Here is a 14,355-nt window from a genome sequence, read left to right on the forward strand (position 1 = left end):
AAAGATGTATGCACCAAAACATTAATCACTGCATTGTCCGTAGTAGTAAAAACTGGCTATATAAACTAAAATACATCCACGTAATAGCAAACACAGCTTTTTAAACTGTGTACTAAAAATGAAAGACTTTCAAGGTGTAGTAAGCTTTTAAAAAAAAGTTGAAAACAGTACTTTCGGTATTTAGTATTTGCAAAAAACAACAAAATTAAACCAATATATGTTAGTATATTTCAAAAAACTTGTAGAAGCACATGAACTAAACTACCTCCAGAAACAGTAACTCTAGGTTACTTTAATGCCACATCATATGGGACATGTGAGCCTTCTGCAACACACTTGTGTTACTTTTGAAAGTGGGAAGGAAATAAATATTTTTCTAAATGGTAGTAAGTGAAGCTATAAATGTCTAAAACTTTACTTAAGCTATGTTTCTATTTCTTTTTATTAAGGTAAAAAATAGGTTTTCTTTAAATAAAATGCTCTGGCTTCATTAAGCCAATTGGTGCTCAGTTCTAAAAGCATGCTACTCTGCAACACACTGGAGGCTCAGCGAGCACACCGAGGGCTGCAATGGAGGGGTAATTCTACCACTGAATCAAGGAGTCAGTATCTCTTACAAACAAGTTTATAAGCAGAATCCAAACGAACAAGCATGCTGATCCTTCCTGCACTCTGTGGAGTTCACTCATATTCAACCTCTGGCTGAAGTTACACAGAACAAAACACTTTACCTGCTTGACTTCATTGGTTGCTCATAAGGTGTCTGCTGAATGGCGTATTCCTGGTAGCCTCTCCGAGGCACCAGGTCTGCTGAAGTGGTCTCAGAATTTGTAGCTCCTGTTTCAGGGGGCCCAGCCTCCACTGGCACAATCTTGGTAGCACCTGAGATTGATGCAAAAGGCATTGCTTATTGAGAGGCATCGAAAGTGGGCACTGACCCCATCACAGCAGAGGGGATGGTGCTGGGAAGTCTATTTCTATACCGTCTGATACCCACGCAAGATAGTTTTCACTCAGCTCGCACATTTAAATTTTTTGGGTGAGTGTGTGTGAGTGTGTGCATGTGTTTGAGAAAGGACAAGTTTTTCAATAATCTGTCTAAATGTCCTCCTGAGATATATTTTCACTTGATCTACTTATATTAAAAAGTACACATACACACACATATACATATATATGTGCATACATATACATATATATGTCACTTGCAAGGTTTTATACAGGATCACCCGTGTCAAACTGCATTAAAGAAAAAGATCCAATTTACCCCTTGTTTCTGGAATTGCAAAGGAATTATTTATACTTTTCACCCTTGCTTAAAGAAATATCAAAATACTACCACTAATTTTTAGAAAAATCGTAGAAACTTTCTCTAGCAACAATTGAAAATAGGAAATTCTCTTCTGGGCTTCTTATTTTCCAGAATAATACTATTCTGAAGTGAGTAGGGCAGACAAAATGACTTTCCAGAAAGTTCTTCTAGCCACACAATTTTATATGGTCTGTTCTCTACCGATCACCTTGGTCTGCAGTGACGTACAGAAGGAGAATTTATTCAGAGTTTTCATTTTAAATAATGAGTTACTCTTAGCATTGAAAATAGGTACTTAAAAGGCTGTAGCTGTCCTTAAAATCCTAAACTTAATTTTTACATTTTATTTGACAGCAATCACCTCAAGCGCATAGGGAAAACATATTATACTTTGAAACACTATTATAAACTGCTTTTTAAATTAAGGGTCCTATCGTAGAGGAGATCTTTTTTAAAAACATAGTGTCACATATCCACCAGCTATTTCATGTAAAAGAATACAGAGATGGAAATTTCTAGTATTATATTTGGTGAACCCTTCTAAAAATACAAAAAAAGATCAGAGGCACCCCAGGATACCACCTTAGGACATTTCCCACTGTCTTGATCTTAAAAGAAAAGAAAAATGAGAATAGAACTCTAACCTTTGAGAGATGGAAATAGTGGGTATCTATGTCAGTTTACATCTTTTCTATGTGTAGAGAGGAAAAAAATACAAAACAGATGGTGGGCAGAGTTAGCATGGGTTTTGGAGCAGCAGCCTGCATGCGTCTGGCTGAATGGGCTGGCCTCACATGCAGGACAGCATGGCTGAGAGCAGGAGGGGAAGGCACACACCCAGGAGAAGAGCTGGGTGAGGGGACGAAGAAAACAAACTGCTCCCGGAACCACTACTCCAGCAGGAGCAGCACGGCGGAGCTGTGGGACTACAGCAAGAGCAGCGGCCCTCACAGCAGCCCTCACAGCTTCTCCTCCATCCATTAACCACAACACCTGGGCAGTAAGTAAGTCTCATCCTCTCAAATTAGTGGGTGATTAAATGGAGAGCCCCACCAATGCACCAGCTCTGTGTTCTGACTCAGACTGTGACATCAGGCTGCCCTTGGCACAGACTTGCCAAGGGTCTTGCCTTGTCCTTTCCCGCTTGGTGCAGTCACCTGGAATTGCTTCGTGTGCAGTTAAAACCACACTTATGATGGGTTTCTTCGCCCCAGAAAGCTGTCCGGCCTCCTTTCCTGAGATCTTCTGGACTTTCTCTGTTTTCTGTGACCGTGGTCTTTTCGAGGCTTTTTCCCGATCATCTTCCTTACACTTCTTTTCTAGTTCAAGGTCAGACTCGTTACCTAAGGAGCAAATACCAAGATGCATAAGGTATCCTTTTATATCAGTGGCAGAGTTGGAGCGTAAACACTACTCTTTCACGGGACAGTAAAGGAAACACAGCTCTTTGGTCTGCAGTGCCACGCAGACCACGGAATCACTGTAGGTACCACGGTGGCTCTTCACTCCTTCACTCGATTCAGTACATGTTCACTGCTCCCCGCCACAGGCCATCACCTAGGCCCTGGGCGTACACTGTTGGGTGAAGCAGACATAGTTTCTTGTCTTGTCTTGTCTTCATGAGGCCTAGCAGACTTCAGAATCATTAATAAACAACACTGCACAGAAGATAAGGTCTCCAAGATTTATATTCTAAGAAATAAATAATTCACTTATTCAACTTACACTTATCAGCTACTGTCTGGTGCCAGGCATCGTGGACAAAAGGAGTGATAAGGTATAGACCCTGCTCTTGAGGGTCCCACCGTGCAGGGGGAGAGGCAGACATGCAAACAGCACAGGCAGTCCAGGGCAGTCTGCTGCGCACCGAATGAAATGAGCAAGGGTCTGAGATGGTTACAGGAAAGGATGGTAGATTCTCCACTTCGTGGGGAGGTAAACCCTCGGTTCACATAAAAAGCAAGCATGTGCAAAGCAATGGTCAGGAAATACAGGCAAGGGGTATAGGGCAAAGGAGGAGTGGGTGTGGTGGAAACAATGGCGTTCCAATCTAGGGACAGATGGCAGAGCCTAAGTATAAACCAGTGCCCAAGTATCCCGTGTGGTGACAACTCCATGAGGAAGCAGGGAGATAGAAATAAAACCAGGGGAGGGCTTCAGAGCTGGGCCCTAGAGGGCCCTGAATGGCCATGAGAAGCCTGGAACCTTCCTTTGGGGAACTGGGAGTGAAACATCAATGTACATGGAGACCAGTCAGGCCTGGGGATGGGGAGAAGCTGGAAGGAAAGGAGGCTCAAGTTCCGACAGAGGACCAGCCTGCTGGGTCTTCTGACGGCTCACAGAGAGACTGGAAATCCAGATTTACATGAAATATTTTGATTTTTCAAGGCTGACTCTAGTCTAAAATTTCTTAGAACAATGGAAGAGCAAAGGGAAACAATGCCTGGGGCCTGCCTGCTGCCTCTGGAAGGCCATGGAGAGCCACAGGTGTCTAAGCCGGGAAGGGCTGGATTATATTTGTGCCGCTGCTGCAGACAGCAAAGTCAACGGGTTCAAAAAATGTTGAAATACACTGAAGAGGGAATGTGTCAGCCACAGAAAGAACAACAGCTAATTCCACATGGCTACCCTTGGCATTAGCCTGAGGGGTAAGAAAAGCTTCGATATCCAAGTGAAGAACAAAGGAGCCACCTCTTGAATGCACACTATTTGAGAGCCACCTCTTGAATGCACAGTATTTGAGATCCCTAAGTGAGGAGGAAATATAAAAGGGAGGAAAAGGAGTTTTCTCTTTCTTAGAAATAGAACCACAAAACCTCAAATAACCTGCCCAAAATTCACTTCCTCAGAACATATGACAAATGCACAGGGAACAATTCCTTTCTCAGCCATGAGTGTGGAAACGGATGAAGGGAAGCAGGGTGCGCAAGCGCAAGGTTGGGGGTCCAGAAAGTGCTGCAAGGTCGGGTCATAAGGAGGTGAGATCGGAACCATGCAGTAATATGGCAGAAACAGGAGAAACCAAAGGGAGATAGCCAGAGTCCATTTGGTCCGTCTGTTTCCAGTGATTCAACTCTGCCTAAAGCCAGTACCCCAAGTAAACGTACCAAGGAATGCCTGAAGGGAAAAGATAAAATGGAGGAGTATTCTTTCTTAGGGAGGCAGGCTGGTTCGAGGAAAGCTCACTCAAGAAGAGGCAAGAAAAAAACTTGGCTAATGGCAGATTGATCAAAACAAACATTCTAATTTTCTATGTTCTATAAAGTTTTTTTGGTGTTCGTCCCACAATCCAGGTGCTTGGACCATTTTTAGACCTAGTGAAACAGTTTTATAGAAGTTCTTTCATTCACTGGAAAAGGTCCTTTATCATATAAATAGTATCAGCACTAAATATGGTAACATTGAGCTAAAAAGAACAAATAGATGAGATCATGAATCAGACAGAACTGCATCACTCTCCAAGGCTAAACGGAAAAAGTCAAGACCATCAGACGTGTCCCTCCCTTGAAGAGCATGATGACTCCTATAAAGCCGGAGAATGAGGAAAACAAGTGATCTCAAAGTCACTGGCAGTGCCTACATTTTGTAGGCTTGATTTGCATCATGCCTAACAGCAGTTTTCATTTTATTTTACTTTTTAGTGCCTATAATAAAAACATTTCAAAAGGTCTACAAATTGCCTGAGTCACAGAAGTTCTTTTTGTGGCCTGCATACTGGCTGATACACACGCATAAATAACTATAGCAGAATATATTGGATGCTATTAAAAGGTAGAAACAACATTTTACAGAATTTTTTGCTTTTAAAATGATGCCTTGCTTTGTACCAGAATTCACCATGGGATACAATTCAATATGTGGGTGATATGCCAGGAACAGATTTGTTCACATTTAAAAAAAAGACCTGAGAATTAGAACTTGCCAGAAGCTCAACCCAGGTTAACAGCAGGAATCAACAAAAACCAAACGACATTCACCTACACTAATAAGAAGCAGCTGAAGAGATCACCACGCTCTGCACCGGATAAACTGTGTCTGGATAAACCGCGTCCGGACTCTGCTTTAGGCATTGTATGTTAGGAACACACTGCAGAACCGGGTGGCTGGACGTGGGTGAAGGTCTGGCGCCATGCCGTTTTAAAAGCCAACGGAGACCTGAGCTGGCATTGGTGGAGAAGAGAAGACTGTACAAGAATCTCATCTCTCCCCTCAACATTCCTACAGCTCCAATTTGAGTTTCCTTCCCCACGGCTGCTTTGGGGTGTGCATTGTTGGTATCCACCCTACCCATTCCCAACACCCATCCCTCCTGGAGTGTGATGCCACCTCCTACTCCAGGAACTCGGAACGCTGCTCCGTCTGAACAGCTAGGGCTACAGGACCCAAGCCTGGCCAATGGGGTCTGAGGAGAAGGGTCCAGGGACTTCCAGAAGTGGTTTTCCTTCCTCATGAGGAAAGTACCGCCTCTCTTCCTCAGCTGGGTATTGCTATGTCCACTGCCAGAACTGAGGCATCCACCCAGCAGCTAGGAGAGTCCAAGTGAAAGTCCATGATAATGCCTTGGGCATCACAAAGAGAGAGGTGGATCCTGGGGCTTCCACGGCACAGATATGCCTCTGAACCAGCCCTTGAACCATTGTGCCTGGACTTCTTGTTACACGAGAGAACATTCTCATTGTTAAACTCGTTTTTAACCAGTGCCTCTGCTAACAGTATCTTGACTAACACACTCTCCGAACCATCCTCCTCCACCTAGACCCTAGAGGAACTGTTTTAAAAATCCAAATCTAATCCTGTCACTTGCCTGCTTAAAACCCTTCATCAGGCTTCCTTCCCATCTCCATTAGGAGAAAGTGCTAGGTAAAGTCCTCCAAGAATTGCCATAAATCCTCTCCCACTATCCCTGTACCATCAAGGCCATGACTTGCCAGCACACACCCTCACGTACTTATCTCCTACCACTTTGGGCTCCAACAATGCTGAACCACAAGTTGACCAACACCCGGTCCTGTTTACAGCCCCTGGACCTTGGCACACAGACATGCATTGCACAACGTTCTGATCCACACACCTCTGCTTGTCTGAGTGACAAGCCAAAAGGCAGCTCAGATTTCCCCTCCTCTGTGATACTCTGTACCCTTCACCTTCTTACCTCCTCCATTCTCCTTACACACACACAGAGCACCAAACCAATGGTTGGACTTTCCCACACTGCTTACAATTATCTGTTGACATGCCTTATCCATATTGTGACCTCTTGGAGGTTGGGTCCATGACTTCTTGGGATTTTATGAAGCCTAACATAGGCCTCCAGAGGGCTAGAGCCAGACAATGAAGAAGACCTGCTCTGTTGTGTTCAAAAAGATGAAGCTAGGACCAATGGGTAGAGTCCCCTGCGATAGATCTCAGAGCAGAGAAAGGAACTTCCAACAGTTAGAGCTGTCCAAGGAAAGGGTGTTTTTCAGACACGTTTCTGAGGAGGGTTTTCCAGGAAGTCACAGATACCATTGGAAATGCTGTGGAAAAGACTCTAAACCACATGGGAAGTCAGACCAAACAACGTCTAAATCTCTAAATTCTAAGGCCCTCACATACAAATAGGTGGAACTATTACATAAGGAAGAAGGTAGGAGAAAGGAAGTTGCAGGGAGAAAAGAAGGAGAAAGAGTGAAAAATATGAGAGATAGTAAAAGAAAAACCTGGAAGAGACAAAAGAGCAGGGGACAGAACACCACGCACCTTCAACCCACTGGACCACACCAGCCTCGAGTCTGCGCTGAGTGCAGGCTCTGGTCCTCCCCTCAGCCAGGGACAGTGGGGTTCTCCTTGTATCCCATGGCCCAAACGTGACTCTGGCAGCGGCTAAGGTGGAACCAGTGCTCTGGACACTGTCCAGGCAGACAATTCTGGGAGTCACCATGGCTGGAGTGGTGCGATCTTGGCTCACTGCAACCTCCACCTCCGGAGTTCAAGTGATTCTCGTGCTTCAGCCTCCCAAGTAGCTAGGATTATAGGTGCACACCATCCCATCCAGCTGATTTTTGTATTTTTTTAGTAGAGACGGGGTTTCGCCATGTTAGCCAGACTGGTCTCAAACTCCTGACCGCAAGTGATCCACGCACCTCGGCCTCCCAAAGTGCTAAGATTACATGCATGAGCTACTGTGCCTGGCCCATGGCAACATCTTGAGAGCCAAATCCCCACTACCTAGAGCAGGGACCCCACTAACAAGCCCTTGGCATTGCTCCTTCCCTGTCTCACTCTTCTCAATCCCCCACTCCTGCTTCCTGGGACTACCACTCAGGTAAACTACCTGCAGCCAAAGCTGCTTCCAGTGGGGAACCTAAGCTAAGACTCTGCCCACTCAAGACTGCCCCAAATACACACCTCCAAGCCCCCACATCCTTCATCAATTCTCTGTGGCCTCATGCAACATGGATCCACAGTCCACGGACATTACGTTCTATTCTTGAGAGCTTCAGAAGCTTCAACACTAAGCTTTCCAACCGATTCAGGCACCACGGTGCCAGGCACCGCACTGAACAGCCTTGAAAATGGTTCTTGGAGATGATCTTGACTGATCCCTTGAGCCCTGGAGCACTGTGAAAAGAACAAGGCTCCCACAGAAAAAGAACACGCATGCTCGCTCAGAGGCAAATGCCAGGTGCATTTAGGGAGTATCAAATAACTCCAGGTAAAACACCCAGTATGTGGGGGGTGGGAGGTGAGGCAGGAGAAGAACTGGCATGGAGACCCAGATGCCACCCAGAGACTCTGGCCTACAAAAGCAGGTGTTTCATGGAGAGAAATATCAGGTTCTCCATTGCACTCCTGTACAAGCCATGCTCCTCACAGCCCTGAACCCAGCTCTTTCAACAGCCGCATGACTGTCTGTTTCTCATCCCCAGTATTAGGTCTGGTGTGTCGTAGATGCTCAATACCTCTTCGTGGAAAGCAAGGAGGGTACAGGGTAAAAGAGAAAGATACTTTAACAACAGCCTTGTTAGTAATTTTCTGCCCACTCCCTTTTGGACACCAAAGTCCTTGTTCCCATTTGACCTGGTTGTTCACCAATTTCCCTATATCCTCACTTGACCCACCTTTGTACTTTCCAAAGTTGTGTTTTGTCCCCTGAAATGCCTCGAGGACCCGACCTAGAAGTCATGCTGATGATGCTTTTCTGAGAGCTTGGCATGTCCCATCTTCAGCTCACATGTATCATGGCCTTTCAATAGGTGTTTTTCAATAGTCTCCTGCTTCCTCTCAATTACTGACTTTTTAAACTTTTCTACTCTTTCCTGTCTATGCTCCCCTCCAGCTTCCTTTCCTTTTAAAAATTCCATAGCTGTCGATGGGTTTTGCTTCTCCCTCTTGTGCATGGCTGCTGCATTCAGCCATGCCGTGAGCTCGCTACAAACCAGCTGGCCTGAGCAGCACAGGGGCTAGTTAATGGAACCACTGCAGAGAGGCAGTGGGCATGCAGCACTCTGGAGTCAGAGAGGCTGGGGTAGGACACAACTTAACCACTTGCAAAGGAACTCTGGACAATTGATGAATCTCCCTAAAATCACTCATAAAAAATAAAATATAAATAAGGACCTCAAAAGATGGCTGTAAGGAGGAAGAACACAATTACGGGGAAAACCCCAGACACATATTAAATATCTCATCAATGTTCGCCTTCTCTGCCTTTTGAAAACATATCTGGGACACCACCCCAAAGACTCTCTCAACCACACACCACAGCTACTCTCATTCCCCTGTCTTGGCAGCCACCCTGATGGGCACCAAATTTAGAAATCCTAAGAACCAGATGAAATTAAGTTAGTCGTCAGAGGCAATCTTGAGGAGAGCTTCCCACCTCTGCTCTCAGCATCTGGTGGTTCTAGACAGCCATGAGAGCGTCCCATGCACCCACACACCTGGAGCAGGGGCTATGGCTCTGCACAGTCACTCAAGAAAACCCCTACCTCCACATTCTCCCAATGAACAAAGCCCTCCTCCTATGTTGGAAGTGCTTCAGTTTGTACAATCCAAAATATCTTGTTTTAGATTCAGCTTTGTTTTTAAGACTTTTATCATCTCTACCATGCAAATTAAATAAATATACAACATAATGTCCCAGCTAGTATTAATAACAACAATTAAGATTAGATATTTCTTGGACAATGATATGGCAACACACTAAGAACCACGACAGAAAGTCTGGGTTCTAATGTAGACTCAGGGACCCCAAGCCTTTAGGGGCAGATGAGATGGTGGAGGGTCATTCTGCACAATTTCCAATCATCAGGCAGTTATCACGCAACCATCTCAAAGGAATGCTGTCTACACTACCTGTGAACCACTCTGGGAACAGAGACTTCACCACTACAAAACAGACAGTTTGTATGGTGACCTGCTTAGAAATAAGCTGTGCTGCCCAACCCACCTTGCACGTGCACAAAAGCCCTCTGAGCTGCCGTAAACCACGGGCTTGATTCACTAAATTGCAGATAGTCTCGACCGTGATTACTGACATAGTTTGGCTGTGTCCCCATCCAAATCTCAACTTGAACTGTATCTCCCAGAATTCCCACGAATTGTGGGAGGGGCCCAGGGGGAGGTAACTGAATCATGGGGCCTGGCCTTTCTTGTGCTATTCTCATGACAGTGAATAAGTCTCATGAGATCTGATGGGTTCATCACGGGTTTCCGCTTTTGCTTCTTCCTCATTTTTCTCTTGCCACCACCATGTAAGAAGTGCCTTTCACCTCCCGCCATGATTCTGAGGCCTCCCCAGCCAAGTGGAACTGTAAGTCCAATTAAACCTCTTTTTCTTCCCAGTCTCGGGAAGAAAAATGTCTTTATCAGCAGTGTGAAAACAGACTAATACAGTTACTATGAGCAAATTCATTGCTATGAGTTTTCAGGAAACACGAACAGAGAAGGACACTTTGCGACACCCATACTCCTGCTCCAGAGCCATTCGTCATCTTGTACAATCGTGGCAACAGAACAGAGGTGCAGCATTGGGGTTGTCTGAGTGTCTGACAGCTTCCTACCCCAGGCTGTCCTGGTATGTGTGGTGTTTGCTGCAGAATGAGGCGGGGAGTCACACCCCTGGTTTCCAGTCTCTGTGCATTTTTATTTGCAAAAGAGTGGCTGCTTGTGACTAGGGAGGGCCAGGTCAACGTTGGGTCTGATTTCAAGTCTGCCTCTTCAGTTTCTATGCCTGCTTGCTGGTTACCCCCTCCTCAATTTGGTTAAATATTCATACCAAGTGTGTCTCCTCTGAGAACAGAATTTCTATCTCCAATACAAAGTTTAACAATTATCCCCTACTACTAAATAAAATATTCTCTTTATGAGATGATTTTCCTTTCTCACTTTCCTATTTTCAAATTTTCTTAAGTGTCCATATTCAAGCAAAATATCATTTCTGCACAAAAGAAATAAATAATTACTTGGAAATTATGTACACGCCATAGCATTTATTTTTTCTTTACTAGCCACAGTTTGTTCAGCAGATACTTATGGAGTAGTCAGCACTGTTCTAGCATTTGTAATACCTTAGTGTCCAAAACAGAGAGAGAGCCCTGCCCTCTGGAGTTTACATGCTAGTGAGGAAAGAGACAATCAGTTTAAAACATAATAAATAACTAAACCACACAGTATGTTAGAAGGTAATCATTTTACCTGAGTCTGGTAGAGTGCAGGCCTTTGGGAAGTAGGAACAGTTTGTGTTGTTAAATACAGATGCTCCTCAACTTACGATGAGTTACATTCCAATAAACCCATCCTAAGTCAAAAATATCATTGTCAAAAATGCACTTAAAACACCTAACCTGCCAAATATCATAGCTTAGCCTATCGTATCTTAAATGTGCTCAGAACACTTAACATTAGCCTAGAGTTGGACAAAACCATTTCACACAAATCCTATTTTATAATAACAATAATATAAATTTTATAGTAATAAAAAATAGAACTAAAAATAAAAGATCAAAATTTCTAATTCAAAGTACAGTTTCTACTAAATGCATGTCACTTTCACACCATAGTAAAGATGAAAGACCGTAAGTCCACCCATCGCAGTTGCAGACCACCAGCAACTGTGGTCTAGTGCTCTAAGCTCTGTCTGATCTAACAAACACATCTAACAAACACATCTCACACAAACAGTCCCTAATGATAAGGACAGTTATTGTGAGTGGCTTGTCTGTGTATTTGTTTACTTATTTCTTGTTTGTCTCCCCTAGGTGGATATAAGTTCAGTAAGGCCTGGCAGGATTTAGCCTATTTCACTGGAAGTCTTCCACCGTGCCCAAAACATCATAGATAGTAAAGTGGGGAAAGAGAGGAAGGGCCTCCAACCTCACACAGTGGGAAAGTCATCCAGTCATTAAACAAATAGCAAGGGAAGGCCTCTTGCAGCCACTCAGGACGCTGCACATGCCACGGTCTCCCTCAGTCTCCACCATCCTGGTGAGGCAGGACTGCTCCCAAGCCCCTTATAAAGATAAGGAGTCCGAAGCTCGGTGAGAAGAGGTGACTGAGCCTGGACACTGTCCCCATGAGTGGTACACCCAGCACCACATTGAAGTCCAGCAGCCTGCAAGGCGAGTGCTTCCCACAACCCCTCCTGCCTCTGATGCTCTGCAGGAGCAGAAGTTTAGAAAGAGTGCAAAGAGGAACCAGCCGAACAGCTGGCTCCACAATGAGATGAGGTGATGGTCAAATGGCAAAGTGTAATACTGTGTTAAGGTGCTGGAGAGAACAGAGGGGCCTGGCTAGTGGACTATAAGTGGTTTCAATAAACAGCATTTTTGCTTTCACCACAGGCAGAGGTGTGAAAGGCTTACAGGAAGCTCAGGCACCACAGCATGCAAACACTGCTCCTTTCCTTCTCACCCACCTCTCTCTGAGCGGGGGCTTGGGCCCAGCTGTGATAAAGGCTGAGGTAGACAAAGTAAGGCTGGCATTTGCTCTGTGCACCCTCAGCCAAGCGCCCATACACAGCAAGAGGCCATTTGCTCCTAATCACTCCATGCAGATGAACGGCCCCACTCCAGCCCGAGAAGGCACGCTGCACAGTCAACTGCACAGCTGGCTCCCGGGTGCAACAGGCTGCTGCTCTGGCCTGGCATCCAGGCCCAGGCATTTAAAGTCCCCTATTGGCTTGTCAATGGTGTGCCCAGCTCTTCCAGCTCTGCAGTGATTCTCTGTGCTATGAAGAGGCAATTCTTGGGGATTGAAGAAAGCCAGAGTTCTGTTCAACAAATAAATTCCTATCTCCCTTGCACTGAGATACAATGAACCCTCTGGCAATAAGCACGGCTGCTAAAAGTCACTCTTCCGAGATGGTAGGATACAGCGCAGGGTCAAAGACCCCCAGCTGAAATCCAAGCCCCCTAGCTGATGCTGATGGGGAATTTTGGATAATTTACTAACACTCGTTTCAGAGAAAACCCAGTTGAGTCCCTGGGCCTAGGCAGGGTGCTTGACAAAGAACAGCTGACAAGCAGATGTCTTTTAACAAACACATCCTAATGTGGAAAATAAGGACACCGAAGGGAGCCCCAGGGGTTTCCGGGCTTGCTGGGGTGACCCAGGTCAAACTCCAAGTCCTCTAGATGCCATTTTCAAAATGAACCCTCTTCAAATATCCTGCTTCTTCATGTACATGTGCTAATTACACAGTTAATTCTAAGGTAGTATTTTGTTTTCATTGTATTGAATGTTTAAAAATATCTTCACTGAGCTCTAGAAAAGACTCTTTAGCCAAGAGAAAACAGAATGTAATTTTAGTGAGATCAATAGCTGAAACCTGTCTGAGATGCTTAAGAGGAAGAGCAGACTAGATGACATCAAACCCCAGTGAGCTCTTTATGGCCCTACCCTGGGTAAGCCAGATCACAGGAAGGGAGGCCAGCCTTAATTCCATCAGCAACAGTGGGTGTAAATGGAAATTTCTAACAGTAGTCTATGCCTGTCTAGTATTTTCCCTTTAGTCAATATCACAGAAGGGAGATCAACTATACTATTAATACTATTATAATAACAATACCTTATCTTCTGAGTGGCACATGACACTTTACAAAGCACTGTCTTGAGCATTAACTAGCACCTGTATCTCTACTATTATGTACATGGCATGTGTTTTTAACCAGTCTTTTAAGGGTTCACTTTTTTTGCAAGGCTCTTATAAATGTGCTCTTCCAGAAAACAAGGCCCTTAGCTGAAGTCCCCTTGTCCATCAAGTTTTACATCATGCAGCACCACTGTCTGAATTCAGCTGTCATTGTCAGTATACTGGGATGGTAATTTTCAAATTTTTTTAACTGGCAGGAGCTTTTTCCTGCTTTTTAGGCAATTTCAATATAAATAATCTAAAAAAAGTACAATCTCTCAGATTAAAGTGGATGAGCTCCCTGCCAGCCTCCCACACCTGTCCTCAGTATCCTTCTAGTCCCAGCCACTAAGCAACTCTGAAGAGCCCTGGAAACAGCATTAAAACTACTGAATTAAGAGGTACAGTGTACTACGTGAAATACGGCTTTAATAAAAAGTCACTGTTTTGAGAACGCATGATGAAAAACACAAGATTTGGAGTTAAAGGCATCTCAGCTAAGATCCAGGCTCTGCCTTTCAGCTGGATGAATTTGGAACACTCTAAACTTATCTGCATCTGCAGAATGAGTCACTGTAAGGTTCACATGAGGGAACAGATGCAGAACCTTCTCACATGGTGAGCACACACAGTAGGCCTTCAGGAAACACTGGCTGCATGCCAGTCTGTCGAATTCACGCCTAATTATATACATGAAAGTCCTACTCAGGCCTGAGGTTGGGATGATGACTTCTTTCTGGTTTCTTTCGGTTTGTATTAATCATGAGCTGCGACCGAGCCCCTTTCTCCCCCTACCACCTAGCTTTGTGCATTTTCCCCAGGTGCTGATGTTCCAAGAACTGTAACTTTTACTGTGCAGCACTGCTCTTCAACCCTAGCACATTAGCATACTTCTTTATATTTCACTTCCTTTGGAAAAGACAGCATTTGG

At 44.7% G+C, this 14,355-nt stretch overlaps 1 protein-coding gene across 3 annotated transcripts in view; it reads right to left on the minus strand.

Moving 5' to 3' along the window:
* Positions 1-14,355, minus strand: part of ZFAT (zinc finger and AT-hook domain containing) — a 233,381-nt gene that overhangs the window by 127,935 nt on the left and 91,091 nt on the right. For all 3 annotated transcript variants that reach the window (XM_031014020.3, XM_055348046.2, XM_055348048.1), the window contains exons 4-5: positions 2,470-2,655; positions 732-882 (exon numbers count right to left, since the gene is read on the minus strand). In XM_031014020.3, coding sequence (XP_030869880.1) covers positions 732-882; positions 2,470-2,655 — 337 coding nt within the window. The remainder of the gene's footprint in view (positions 1-731; positions 883-2,469; positions 2,656-14,355) is intronic.

This window comes from Gorilla gorilla, chromosome 7 (genome assembly GCF_029281585.2).
Source record: "Gorilla gorilla gorilla isolate KB3781 chromosome 7, NHGRI_mGorGor1-v2.1_pri, whole genome shotgun sequence".
NCBI lineage: Eukaryota > Metazoa > Chordata > Mammalia > Primates > Hominidae > Gorilla > Gorilla gorilla.